The 15,246-nt window shown below is 40.3% G+C and overlaps 1 protein-coding gene across 2 annotated transcripts in view; it reads left to right on the top strand.

Moving 5' to 3' along the window:
• Positions 1-15,246, top strand: part of VRK2 (VRK serine/threonine kinase 2) — a 46,255-nt gene that overhangs the window by 13,931 nt on the left and 17,078 nt on the right. For both annotated transcript variants that reach the window (XM_064446860.1, XM_064446861.1), the window contains exons 7-8: positions 318-410; positions 9,158-9,290. In XM_064446860.1, coding sequence (XP_064302930.1) covers positions 318-410; positions 9,158-9,290 — 226 coding nt within the window. The remainder of the gene's footprint in view (positions 1-317; positions 411-9,157; positions 9,291-15,246) is intronic.

Here is a 15,246-nt window from a genome sequence, read left to right as displayed (position 1 = left end):
GTTCTCAACATTTCCTCCAGTGTTCATAAAGTTCTAGTTTCATTCTTGCTTTGTGACCTTAAAAGCTGCTACTCATAGGTAGTGACACAGGGATACCTCGTGGCAAAGTACAGCTTGTTTATGGTTTGCCATCAGCTTTGTGCTGGTGGGAACAGATCCTCTGGACGGAGTGGCTAGTCCTTGTGCTCTAACCCAAAACAAATTTGTCAGCTCAGTCTGTATAGCCCTTGATTTCACTTTATAAGTGAGGAATATTTGGTGGTAGGGGCAAAATGGAGAAGATGATGATATTTTGTCTGTTCTAAATCCTTTCCTAGTTGGATACTTTGGAATATATACATGAAAATGAGTATGTTCATGGCGACATTAAAGCAGCAAATCTACTTTTGGGCTACACCAATCCACACGAGGTAAGCATGTTTACTAATCTACACAGTAATGCGTTTATAACTGTTTAATAGTATCATGTATATTCTGCATTAATAATTCACCTATTAAAAGACATTTATGCATGAACATTCACATCCTCTCACTACAAATCTGAGTGGCTCTGTGGAGCTTGAGGTTTGAGAAGCAAGCAGGACAAAACTCTGCTTTGTTCCCTTTGTGCTCTGCTGACTGGGTAACTGGGGTGGATGGATAAACTGATCAAGAGGGTAATTTAGAGGACCTAATTGCTATGCTAGCTTATGCCAGTTGAAGTACTTTAGTAGAGTGTAAGGATGTGGCCCATTGTATTTTCATTCCTGGGAAGGTGTAGCTGTCAAATACTGTCATGAATTGTGTTTCTGTGCTGCTAACTCTTATGTCCTGCTCGTTGTAGTGGGTATCACAGGTAAGTAGGATTAAGGGTGCTGCTTTCTAACACTCTAAAGCCTAAAGCTAGCCTTGAAATTGAAGTGTTCTGGTGAAACATTTTGAAACAAATCTTTTGATCCTGTCATACTCCATGTGCTCTTACAGTGTCTTTTTTTTTCTTCAGTTAATAAAACCTAAGTATGCTTTTTTCTTGGAAAAAAGTGTCATTTAGGAAAAAGGACATCCCTAATTTACTGAAGTATAATTACCTGTAAGCAATATTTCTCCTTTTCTTCCAATTTTTGTTTTTCTGCTGCAGTGATGAAGAAATAGATCTCGCAAAACAGCTCACTGCCATTGGAGGTTGAACCATTGAACTATATCTGCTTTTTTACAAGTTTCAAATTAAACGGTTGAGTCGAATTTAACTTTTCAGCCTTCTAAAACACATCTTTTTCAAACTATCATGGCTGTTTAAAACAACCATGTTTTAGGCTGTGGTAGCAGCCAGTACATAATCTCAGTTTATGGCATTTACCAGCCTGCTGAATCCAAAGAAGGAGGCTATTTAGAGGCAAAACGATCTGCTACCCAAACCCATTAACATAACTCAAATGACTTTTTTTGTCTTGGCTATTGTGTATTTTTATGACAGCAAGATATGTTGTTGTTTTTCACATTGAAATCATTCTGGAAGTGTCCATTTACAGTAATCATAAAATTTTAAGACGCGTAGCTGACTTTGATCAGCTGCTTTTGAATTAGCCAGATTGTGGGGTGATTTTCTGACCTGTTTCTCACATTGTCTGCATGAAGATTGTCCTGTACTAGTATTTTGTTTTCATGAGTAGTAAATTCATTGACAGATAAAAAATAAGGTACTTGCGAGTTACTAGACAGAGGCTTTAGGTGGAAATATAACTTAACTTATATTTATTAAATAAAAGAAATCAATAGATATTCCAGTTTAAGTAGCTCTTAGTTCAGCATGTACAAAGGGTATGTTACTGCTGAGAGGTTTCATGTAGAATTTTGTTTCAGTAAAATTTCATTTCCGCTGAAATTATTCTATAAAACATTTTTAAAAGTTCACATTCTAATTCAGAAGAGCTAACGAGAGAATATCTAATGCTTGCATTTGTAAGGTATGAAATAAACTTTCATTTCTGTACACTTAAGAAAACTTAGACCTGTTCAGTTATTGTTCAGACAAACCCTCCCAGTCACAGGCTCCAGAAATTCTGCAAGTGGCCACAGGTCTGCTGATTTCACTGAAGCCATAATAACTATACCATACCAGTCTACACCCATGTAGACAGTGATGATTATTTCTAGATGTGTTTTAAGGTAATATGCACTATATTTAGCTTACTCAGTAGGGCAGATGGCTAATGGAACTGTTTCTGGTCAAATATAAAAAAAATTTTCCACCCACAGCTTGCACAATATCTTGAAACACATATGCTCTGTGGCTTGTGGGGCATGAAAAGAAGGAATCTTCTCACCAGCACCACAGCTAAAACTTTAAAATTGTAAAATCTGCATATGCCAATAATTGAATATCCTTCCCCTGGAATTGTTGACTCTGTGTTGTCTGCCCCGTACTTCAATAAATATTCTTTACCTCGGTTAGGAGCAGTACTAGACACTTTCTTGCATAGATTCAGGTATTGGGAACTGTACATGTGTACTTGCACAGATGATTTTGCATTTGCCATGTCCTGGCTATTTGCATGTGCCATTAATTTGCAAGTAATTTTGCCATGAAAGTTGCGTCTTCCTATTCCCAATGTGTCCAGTTCCTATGTCGCTTCATGATGTCGCAACTTCCTTTTCTACAAAGCAAGCTGTCTTTATAACATGCTGGTGACCTGAATATGTTACGTATTTACCAGAACAGTATTTTGGGAAGCTCTGTGGCATGTTACTGCTGACTAAATATGGCAATAATATGGAATATCCTCTCCTGTATCCTCTAAACTGTTGTAGGAGATGCTGTATTTTAATTTGGCAATTTGGACTAACCTTAGAAACTTCAGATAAAACCTCAGGCATTGGATGGCAACCAAGTGCCAGTGCAGTATTTTGTCCAAGTGTCTCTCTCGGCTGAAATGGTGGATAGCTAGATCGCCTTGGTCCTTTCTTGTTTCATTTTGTTTTTAAACAGTGGATCTGGGAGGTAAATAAATAAATAGGGAGTGAGAGCATCTAGCCAGTGTCAAACTCCAGCTCAGCCTCAGGAATACAAGCTGAGAGACCTGTAGCTCCACTGTGAGTTGGCATAATAAAGCCGTCTGACCTAACAATTTCTGTAGTGAGATTTTGTTAAGAATTTTATGCTAGTGGGTTCTTGCTCTTTAGGGTCTAGGATTTTAAGAGAAAGTAAATTGGAAGTGTTCTTTAATTCTATATTTTTTTAAAAAAGAAACCCATAACTAATATCTTATATTTTGAATATATATATTATTTTTATTTCCATATTTTGCTTTGGTGAAGAGTCATAAATCTCTGTCCAAAAAAGCATGGGTACCTTTATACTCAGCTTTGCATTTTCTTGTCGTTTAGTTGCTGTTCATGTGTACTCTTATGTGTGAATTTGTCACTGTCTTCCGTAGTTCCAAAAAACAATTTTTTTTATGTTAGACTTTCTGTTGCTACTCTCTCTCTTCTGTAGATTAACCTGGTAAATTTAGACCACAGCCAATAAATATCATAGTCCCATTTTTGAAAGAACGCATGAAATCCATACTGCTTTCCCCTGCCTTCTGTGGCAAGGCAAAGAAACAACTAAAGTAAAGGTCCTGTCACTCTGTGACCTCCAAATGATGTTTAGAAATGGTTAGAAGATCAGAATCAGCTGACCTCAAAGAGCAGCTCGCTGCAGATCTGTTCAATAGAAGGGAGCAAGGCTATTCACTGAGTTACAGGTCAAAAGATCAATTCTCTAGTCAATATGTTTCTGAACATGGACCCAGCACAATGACTGACAGAACAGGAGTGATGTACTGAGGGTAGTACACAGCCCATGAATCTCAGACAGGCCTGAAAGAAAACTTGAGATGGTCAAACCTATAAATTACAGAACAAGTGAAGCACTCTTCCAGTATTGTGGTGAGTTAAAGATAATTCGGTGTGTAGCAGTAACTGTTTGTATGATAAAGCAGAATAAGCATTATTGATATAGAGTCTATAAAAGAGAAATTCAAATCCATTAAACTCACTTAAATTGGGATACTATTAAAAGGGACAAACAGTCACTACACGAGAGCTTAAAACCAGAGTTTTTAATAAATGAAATAAGGATTGGAAGAATGCCTCTTCAAAACAATTACTTCGTAGTATTTTCTCCTCCCCCCCCCCCGAATATATGGGCAGACATGCTGCAGTGTTGCAGGCTCAAGTCTGCACCGGAAGTTGCCTATTTATATTTTTAAGCTGTAAATTTTAATTGCCTTTGCACTTCAGTTCTGATTTTGATTTTAAGCGTTTCTTAGACAGGATAGTTACAAAATAAAACTCTGACTTGATTATCATAGATAGCACTAACTGAAAAGGAAAAATGAAGAATACAAAAATGTTTCAAAATGTTAACTTTTATGACCAGTTTTCAGTGGACTAGCAGAGAAGATACAGAACTCACACATTGATTGTATGGGAAAAACAGGCATGCAAACAATTCCAGCTTTGAGCTATTTTTCATTTGAGATGAATCATTGTGATTCCTGCTCTTTAGTCCAGCACGATAGATTTGCTAAAAAGCAGATGAATTGAGAAAAATTAAAGTCTTTTCTGTTCCCCTTTATGTGTTTTTAGGAAGGGTATAGTATGCAGAGATACCATACAGAAACAGTTGAATTTTAACTCATGGATGCTGACTATGCCCCTGAGTTGAGATGTAGCTTCACAATCAGATGGCCTAAATTTTCTTTCATTAGTCATACTGCTACAGTTGGATAGAACTGCTCGCACTGGTTTAATTCTTTTTGTAGTTGTGGCCCAAATACATGGGAGTTCAATCGATTCCAGCATCGGGACTTGCCACTGACATGTCACAGAAAATTTATCCCCTTCTCTCCTTTCTTTAACCTCCTTTCTTCCTTTGGCTTCTGTTTTGTGAAAGGTACTATTTCTGTCCCGAACAGTATACTTAAGACTTCCTGTCCCAAGATGGACTTCAGTCCATCTTTAGCCTTTTTGTAGCATAGCGTCCAGCAGAAGTTGACAGCTCTATGGCCATTAGCAACCAATCTGCGTCTTATTAGTAGGTATCTACTTAATTATTTACAGTGCATTACATAAGCCTGGTAATGGAACCATTGGAAAGAAAATGTACAAAGAAAATCATTGTATTGTTATCCTTTCAGCAATAAATCTCCTCCTATGTGTACTTCAAGATAAAGAGAATACCATGGTCATCCGAAGTGTCAGGCTTATGGCTTCCCAGATCAGTGCAGTTATATATCATAACATATACAAGTTGTAAGAATTTTATATGTTTAGCAGATATTTAACACTTAAGATATAAAGCACCGTGAGGGAGTCATGCACAGAAAGGACAAGAGGACTGCTGAATATATGGCTGGTTGCCTGTGCACATAAATAATTATTTGTGCCTGTGTGGATGTTCGCTTCAGTAAGATGGGCATATTCATGTTTGCGTGAAATTAAGTGTGAAGACTTCAGAAATCTGGCTTCTAATCTATAACAAAATCTATTAATAACAGACCGTGCTAAGCACTGCTGAGCCTAGTGCAGACTGGGATGTGTAAAAGAGAGAAACTTGAACAAAACAAGAGGAGTTAAAGTAAGTAAGTGTGGGGGACAGAGTGTACAATGTAACGCAGCTAAACCCACCTGTTCTAGGCTTATGTCACTGTTGTACCTTCATCATCCATGTTACCATTTCTTGTTACAAATGTCATTTATCTTCTTCTGCATATGTTTTTTTTCTCTTTTTATTCTTTTTTTTTGTTGTTCCTAGAAAAAAAGCATGCACATGAAAAATATTTATGGTATTGAAACACCTACTAACACTGACTTAATTTTTCTCAATATTCTTTAGTACTCATCTTCTTCTCCCCCTCCATATACCCTTAAAAGATCCCCAACAGCCTACAAATTCGTTAACTACCTCTACCCACTGTGTGCTGAGAAAATTTGGAAGGGCACGCTGTTACAGTATCAAAAAGTGACAACTAGCTATAAAGAACTATGTATCTTTTTAATGATGAAAGGGTTATAATGAGAAGTGATGAAATGAAATTAATGGTAATTTAGAATAATGTAGTCATGCTGATAATGGTTGTGGCAAGGTTGTAACAGTGCATCGCTGGTTTGTACAAGCTCCAGGGGGGTGACTTTTTGTGGTGGCCAAGAGGCTTTGCCTTGAGAGGCTACCATTGTTTACATGTTTGTGGAAAAAATCGGAGTGAAAGTAGTGGAGGTGACAAAAGGCTCATCTAGAAGTAAGCTGAAGAGTGACACTTGTGACCAACTTCTGGTTGTCATGATGTGAACATTGCTGTGGTCATGACCATTGTGACATGGTACAATCATAGATGATATGGTTGCATGCAAGTGGCCCTAAGAAGTGATTGCTTCTTGGTTTCTAGGTCTTGCCACCATCAGTCAAGGCAGGAGAACCTAAAGCTACTTCTCCCTTTTAGAGGGGTTTTTCAGTATAAATTGAAAACTGCTCTGCTGGTACTACTGCTGAATGTATTTTAAGCAAACCTGTTGCTTAAATCACACCTATGTGCTCTTAATCCGTTTTTATCTGTAAGACAACTGGTAACTTTTTTACATGGTTTAAGTTTGACTAGCAAATATTCATGGCTACTTTCTAGATGCCCTGTTGTTAAGATAGTTTGAAAGACCACCAAGGCTGGGCTGTCATATGACAGTGTCTGTCACACAAGCTAGTGTTCCCAGCCCAGACAGAACCAAAGAGCTGGCGAAGATGCTTTTCTTGTATTGTTTTTTCTAACAGTTAAAATCTCATTTTAATATAAGGCATAGCCTGAACTTTTAAAGCTTGAAATCTGCTCTGTTGTTCATCTTACTGTGTCTGGTCAACTGTACATGTCAGAAATCTATAGTCAAGCAAAATCCAAAATGTACCCCTTAGCCTGGGAAGAATACACCTTCTAGCCTGCCCTCTCCTTCCCAGCCCACAATGGATGCAGAAGACTAGCAAAACTTGATATTAGGGTAGTTTAAATTAGTTCTCTCACACTGACTGTGGACTCAATTAGGACAGGTATCAGAGCATCAGGAATACGCTGGAGAACGGATGCAGGAGAAAATCAAATCGGTCAACCCAACAAAGTTTATGCCTTGTCCCAGATTTTCTAAATGTGCCTACGGTCTTTAATCTTGTATCACAGTTTGTATAGTCTGTCAGGTGAAAAACATAATCGGTAATCTTAAAAGCCATCACCCTGCAGGAAATGAGTGCTGCATTCCAACTTACACGCTCCAAATAAGCACAGATCCTGCAGCAGAAACAGTAAAACCAAGAGACCAGCCATCCCAGGATTGGAAGCTGCCTGGAGCACAAACAGGAATCAGTAGTTCAACAGAATGTGCTACAAAATAGTGCGTTAAGTTTTCTTGAGGGTTTTTTTTTTTGTTTTTCCTCCGCCAGGAGTGACATAATTAAATTAAAAGTGAGTGCCAGAAGAGTTTAGTTTAGACTTTTATAAACTATTTTTTTAGCTAAAGAGGAGACAAAGCTAAGGTTTGAAAAAGACAAAGGTTTTCTCTATAATATAGTATGATTTAGTAGAAATGATCTCTATATGCCTTGAGATGGTTTAGCTTTTGCCCTAGAGATCAGTTCCATTGGCAATATAATAGCAGTCTGTAGTTTTGTGGTGTGGTTTTTTTTTTTTTTAAGTGAAAGAACTGTACTTAGATATTTATAAAAAAAGCAATTACCTAATGTGAGAACTGGTCACTGTAAGGGGCAAAGGCCAAGTGGGAGCATGAAGATGACAGAGTGAGAAAATAACCTATGGGATACTGTGGGGTGGATAGATTGTGATTAAATTCCAGCTGCTTTCAACAAGTTAGTGCTTGTCAGACACACTGTGGTAATTGACCATGTGCATGTATTAAGTCCACCCCTGTTGGAGGGTAGAACATGTTAATCTGAACTTCATAGAGTGGACTTGTGCTCTTAATCTAAATTACGTGAGTGGCAGGATTGGCATGGATGCAGTACTGCGTGCACTATGCCTATAGAGAAATAGAGGCATAGTAGCCAGATGGCATGTTCGGGTTTGTCTTGACAGGCAGCAGAAGAACAGAAAGTAGAATTCAGCTCTCCTGAACTCCTGTTTTCAGCTTCAGACACCATAAAAGTGAGCAAGACTAAGTTTAAAGTCCGTTAATACTTTCACAGTAAAGTCTCAAGAATATGCAAGTGCATCTCCCAGATCCTCAGACTGTGGGTCTTCCTCCCTCTGGTTATTTATGTAGCTATAGTGAAGCATCTGGGGGGTGGCAGGGGTGAGGGCGGGAATCCCCTGTGCCAGGATGGGAAGGTAAATGTGGCAGAAAGCATGAGCTTGCTGCAACATATGCAGTGGGGGCCCACATATTTTTCTCTTACACTGATCTAGCTCCATGGGTTTGCTTCAGAGTAACTTAGAGGGAAGTCTGGTTCTGTGCCTTTTTAAAATTCAGCAGTATTTACTAAGAGTGTTTTCTGGGTTTGGGGGGTGGGCTAGTCTGTTTTGCTTTGATTTATCCTCTGCTTTATGTTTAAATAGTTATTGCCAGTATGAAGTTACTGACAGTGACATTGAAAAAGATGAGACTATGGTTAGGCTAATGCCCAGCAGCTCTGTGGTCATGGTCCCTGTTAGTGTTGGAGCCCTAACTGCCCAGTCCAGCTCGGGGAAGCTGCTGCCTCTTGCTTCCTCTGGCTTCTAGGTTGCACTGCTGTTATGAAATTGTACAGTCTCACCTGATGGAAAACTTGGAGGCAGTGTGTATGTGCCTGTTTAAGTAAAGAGAAGAAGGGGTCCCATAAGCAATGTGAGGATACATAAAAGGCATATTGCAGTTTATGATGTCTAGATGCCCACCTGGAGAGGAGAGAGCTTAGGAACAAAATAAAAAGACTGAAATTCTGCTCGACTCTGAAATAAGAGTATAGTAGTGGAAGGATTTAAATGGGGAGGGCAGCTGTTATAGCCCCCAGTTGTACATATTTTATCCTGAGGCACCATTTGGTTTAATAAAATTTAGATCTAAGGCTGTCTTTAACCTATCAGTTTCTTAAGACTTAATTATAAAGGTTATACTTTCAAAGGACAAAAGCATTATTCATTTGTCTGTTCATGTCTTCCAGGTTTATCTTGCAGATTATGGACTTTCCTACAGATATTGTCCCAATGGGAACCACAAACAGTATCAGGAAAATCCTAGGAAGGGCCATAATGGGACAATAGAGTTTACCAGCATAGATGCCCACAAGGGAGTAGGTAGGTTTCTCTTTTTTTTTTTTTTTTTTTTTTTTTATTTCAGAGGAGTGATTACAGAATGAGTAATCAGTCTGTGTGAGCTGATGTATACAATAGAAGTAGTCTTGGGGAATGCTCGGGGTTGATCAGACCCTTGCACGGTGACCTCTTCTTGTACCTGGGACCACTTCTCCAGGGCTGGTGGGGGAAGGGGAGCAGCACAGTTAAAATTGAAAGGCTGCTGCATGTATGGTACTGGAAGGTGGACCAAGGTCCCTGAAAAAGAGCTTGCCGTTAAACCTAATTGGCTCATGTTGGGAGCACTGGTTTGTGTTCGCTCTCTTTGGCAGAGGCAATATTTGCTAATGTTGCATTGTCAAGGAAAAATGTTTCGAGCCTGCACTGTCCTTTAGGGAGAGCTGTGCCTGAGTGTCACCATCTGTGTTATGAGAGGATATTTCAAGATGACATTCCTCCTGCAAGGAGAAAAACCTTTTTTTGAAGCCATAAAGTGTTAACTTTTCAAAATCTTTTTCCAGTAGCCTTTCATATATCTTACTTATTTAAACTCACTTTGATGGTATTGGAAACACATTTGCAGGTAAATTACATACATAGTCCTTTTATTGGATATTGATTGTACTGCCTTGCATTCCAAGGCAGACTTAATTCAACAATTCCCTAATTAGTTAAAGTCATAACCTATGTCTTGTATTCATTTACCATTAATTAAACCTTAGCTGTTTATTACACAGCAGTCCAAATCCAATAGCAGACCCATAGAGCCATGGAAAAGGGAATGGGAGGTCAATATTGAAAATATATGGTGCAAAGTCCCACTGATGGCTGCATTGTTCACAATCAATATGGTCAATGCAACACAACTTTCTTAGTTGCTATGTCAGCAAGACAAAAAGTCAATTCTAATGTTATGCTAGTGAAAAAAATGGTGATTATTGAAAAACTTTGACTCTTGCTATGAAACAGTGTTTTTGTTAACTTTTCTTTCCCCTATTCCCCACCCCCCTCACCCCCAAGATCTTCTAAAACAAAATGAATAGTTTTCTGCTGCCAGCTTTGTTAGGATCATAGTGTCACAAGCGATAACTGTAGAAATTTGTGCTTGTTAATAGCTGCTGAACTGTTACCTTAAACTAATACTTTCTAACGAGTTTTAGTTGGCACAAACAACTGTATATTATTGCTTTTTCTATTAAAAGGACCATTGACCATGTAATGTAGAGGGTCTTGATAATTTGCCGGCGCTGTTAAAACCTGCAATCGTTTAACTCTGGTCATTAGAAAAAATGAAATAAGACTGTCAAGTATTTGCTGCTAAGAGAATTGCCCAATTTCACCTGCTAAAAAATACTTTGTGGTGAAGAGGGCATCTGTTTCAGACTCTTCTAGCTCTCCCAAGCACACAGTGCATTTTCTGGAGATCTGACTCTGGCTGGTTTTCCTGATAGTGTGAGCAAAGTGGCTGTGTACTAGTATTTGATGTGGAAGCTGGAGTGTTTGGGATTTGGCAGCTGGGTAGTTAGAGCAGCCAGTTTGTCCAGTGGACAGGTGTCTGACGGGTATGTGATTTCAGGACAGTTAATTCCTTTTATTTGCAAGAGCAGGGAATTTTTACAGACTTAGGTGGCAAAGGGTGTGCACGTGCAAGTGGGTTACCCCCTCAAGTAGCTAAAACCACAATGGAATTGGTGAAAAGGAGAGGACTGCAGAAAACAAAATACTCAGAAAGATAGCTTGAGGGAGCTTAACCCCATCTTATACTTGAAAGGTTTTTGCTTGTTAATAGCAGCAAACGTAAAATCTACAAGTTTTCTGATGCTCCTGCCACAAAAGCCTGCAGAACATGATGTTATATCCGGTATGTTGCAGAGAATCCGAACTACTCACACCAAATGCTTCAGCTCTGACCTTGTCACAGTCTGAAACCATTAAGGTCAAATCACCAGTTTCCTGTCTGCAGCAGGTCTCTCAACATCCCAGGGAAAATATGCACCTGTAGCAACTTCCGTCGGACATTGCACAGGTCCAGATGGCAGAATGCAGCATGTGTTTTCCCTCATCTCATCTCTTGTTGTGAGGTTTAGAGTTGCAGAGATGTTTCAGGATACTAAAAGATTTGCAACAGTTGGGGCACAGGGCTGCTTTGCTCAGCAATCTCCTGTAACCCCGACTCATGACTGACTCTTAGCACAGTCTCATGTACCAAGTGAGGTGGGGTGCTCTTCTGAAAAGTGCTTAAAGACTTTCACTGTTGGCAAATTAAAGCTGCACAGGCAGCCTTTATTCTGGTGTTACCCAGTTTTTGAGGGTGGAATATTTATTTCAATACTTTCGGAATGTAGTTCCAATTTTTTAATGTTATTTTATATAAATGAGATACTTTCCAGAGGGCATTTCCTGAGCATATATAGCAACATAAATATACCTCAAACCTCAAAACCCCTGAATAGTACCAGTTGCTGTATTGAGCTAGACAAATGAGAACATTTTGACTTGCTCTGCTTTTATGCATCAAGTACCTACCCGAAGATACACAGTGATTTGAGGTACATGCTGAAACTTAGATTATGAATTTGTTGCTTTCAGAAGTGCTTCTTGGCAGTGCTTACAGCTGATAACCTCCTGGCATAAAGCCAACCGAATGCAACCACTTTCCACTAATTCCAGTCCATGCTGGTGTTTCCCTAGTTGAGTCCCTTGTGTTTCCAGCTGCATGCCTGTTTATTCCCCAAGCTCTCCATGGAGTTCATCTGATCTGGAGGTTATGCAGTCCACTGAGATCCGGAAAGTTTCCCCACCAGAGGCCACTGCATGGTAACACTTTTGGGTGGTAGAATTAGTCCATTTTCTTCTGACAGCCTGACTGGTAAGGGCTGAGTTGGATATGCCATTCTCGTGGCAGCTGATGGTGAATCGCTGCCTTCAAACAAGTTACTTTATTGTGTGCTGGTGTACACTAATGCTGCTGGTGGCTTTGACTTTGTGCTGGAACTGAAGAGGAGTTAGCTCTGAGCTGGGGAAGGTTGGGAGCAGCTGCCCTGCCTCAGGTCTTGGCTCTTCTTGCTGGTTTTGTCTTTAGTTTTGCATGGCTCACCTGTGCTCCACCAAGGCTGTGTGGGCCCCGCAGGCGGGCTCGTCTGTGCTGCAGTGCTGCTTGGGGGCTTCCAGCCTCATAGGGTGTTGCAAGTATTCCCCACAAACACCTCAGTTACATCCCCTATCGATCTCTAGAGTTCACTTAGAACTGAGTCAGGGCCCCAGTTGGGCTTTGTCACAGGAACTGACCCACACCATCAGCACTCCTGTATTTGGTGGCTGGATCTCACTGCAACCAGCATATGAGGTTTTTAAATTTAAAACCTTTTCATGTTTATGCAAATTTCATACAGCACAACCACATTGTTAGTTTTAGCGTAGTATTTGAGTATATTCCTTGTATTTGTTTTTAAAGACCATATTGTATAAACAGTATTACCTTTCTGTTTCTTGACTGATAATTAAAGAGAATTATATCTGCACCTAGTGTACCTTTAAAAAATTGTTACATAGTTAGTGTTAAAAAGTAATATTTGGATCCATGCCTCCTATGGATTTTTGTAGATTTTCTACGCACTGAGGCATGCAGTCAATACCTAATTTCTCTGGAGATATACTGCGCTTAACATATTGAGGTTTTTTTGAAATACTCCAGTCCTGTGCATTCAGTGTGTAAGACCACTTTTAATTTGCTATCACTGATGAACGTAAGAGTATGAACTGTCTATGTTGAATACCCTCCAGCATGTATTTCTCTGCCATAGCTTTCAGAATAACCCTTTTAACAACACTTCACAGTAACTATTAGCAGTTTTGCCCCCTCTCGCATTGGGTAGCGGGCCTGCCAAAATCCTTGCAGAACTTATATCTGCATCTGGAATAGTAAAAGCTGCTTAAGACGGTAGTGATGACTTTTGACAGCCTTAAGGATAAGTAGGATGTCTGATGACGTTTGCCTCAATTAGGCACGCTGGTTGTGACTTTTGTAGCTAGTGAATCCGTTTTGTCTGAGCTGGTTTCATCGAGCAGAAGTGTGTTTGTCTATTTTCATCTCCTGCGTTGGGGAAGGCAGTTGCTGTTATGTTTGACACCATATTTTAGCCACTTCTTTGTGCCCCTTGCTTTGGGTCACTGCAACATGCGCTCCTTGAGGTCCATCAGAATGCTCGTGCACCCTGTTTGTACAGGGCAGTGCAGGTGTTGGGCTGGTTGTAGGGAAAGCGCTGCAGTTCTTGTTCTTAGTTTCCCCACTGGTCTGACAGAATGGTTGCTGTTTGATATTAAAAACATAGCTCAATGCTGGTCCATTTTTCCTTTTCTTTTACATGCAGGGGTTGACTGGAATATATGCAGGGTTCGTTCTGTGAGGAAGGATGTGCAAGAATATAAACACCTATGCCTGCAAACATATTGTTTCTGAGCCCGCATGGCTTCCAGAGAACAGAGCTCTAAATGGCTCTGGATCAAGAGGTTTATTTGGCATCTGCCCATGTATAGTTAGGAGTCAGAGGGAGCCCGCTGGATATTTTTGTCGGTCAAATTAATTATTGATTTGCTGCAGTTTGGTATGTGTTTCCCAAAGTCTGTGTACAGGACAAACTGTAAATCCTAAAAATAAAAGGAAAATATAACCGCTCTGGTGAAAAATGGGTGGAATTTTGCAGTGTGAAATAAATAAAAAGGTGTTTTCTGAGTGTTGGATTAGAAATGTGTGCCCGGCAGAAGAGGGAGCAGGAGGTCGCTGTAAGCAAAGAAGAGTTGGACTTTAGCAAGGAGAAGATTGAATAGGTTCCTATAACCACCTCTGCAAGCTTATTCTGTCCTGCCAAGAATGTCCAGAAGCAACAAAAATAAGATGATGAGCATCACAACTTTCTAGCACAACTGGGAATTGGCTGTTTAATTTTGGCTCTCGTTCTCTACACCAGGAATTCAAAAAATTAGTGAATCTCACAGCTGCTTGTCAGCTCTTACCTTTGTGATTTTTTTTTTTTTTTTCTGCCACACAGATGTGAAAGAAGAGTAAAACATCCTGTCCCCACTCTCCTGCCACACATTGCCCTTACTGCAAGCTTGGAACCTTTTATTTCCAATCAGGTACCTGCACCTCTTGCCACCACCATTTTATCACCCACTCAGATCTCGTGGTGAAGTTCCCTTGCATCTTCCAACCTTCCAATATGTAAACTTCTCCCCACCAAATCAGGACCCCAGCCCTCTTCCTTTTGGTGCATCCCATTTAATGAGTCCTGATGATTATTTACACTCTGTCCATGCTTAGAGGAGAATCCTGCTGCTGGCTGTACTCTTCTATTATGGATGCAGCAGAGCAAGTGTGAAAACAAGGAGGCTCTGCAGTTAGATCCTGCTGGTCAGTGGACACGTGTAAGCGCTTGTTTGGAGGTTGCTGTGCATGTGTCTGGGCATTAGGCTGTTGTGATCATCCAGGACAGCTCTGCTATTTTGAAGAGGTTTAAGGATCACAGTTTGGGAACTTCTGGCCTGCAAGACCTGCTGTTTCACAGTGTGCTCGTGAGCTTGGCTGCTGCAGGCCAGCAGCAGTAGTGCTGCTGTTTTTGTGGGTCTTGAAGCGAGTTATTTGACTACTGTGCTGAGACTGCATCCTGTGACTGACAGGACAGCGCTGATGTAGGGGCTGGTCGCCAGCTTTGATGCTGCCTTTGAGAGGATGTGAGCCCTCAGGACTGTCAGGCTGATATTGTCAGCACAGCACCTCTTGTGACTGACCCAAGCACGGTCAGTGCTGGGGAGCACGGTTGTATCCTCCCTGCGAACAACTGCAGGAACTCCTGCCAGCTCTGCCGGAGGGTTTGTGCTGATCAGGTGTGTGACTGGTTGAGCGTATAACTGTGGGATCCACCTTTAGGAGAGAGACTGTAGCTCACACAGAGAAGTTGTT

The sequence above is a fragment of the Phalacrocorax carbo genome, chromosome 3 (assembly GCF_963921805.1).
Source record: "Phalacrocorax carbo chromosome 3, bPhaCar2.1, whole genome shotgun sequence".
Lineage (NCBI taxonomy): Eukaryota > Metazoa > Chordata > Aves > Suliformes > Phalacrocoracidae > Phalacrocorax > Phalacrocorax carbo.
Note: the sequence above shows the minus strand (reverse complement) of the source record. Positions and strands in the feature narration are given on the sequence as shown.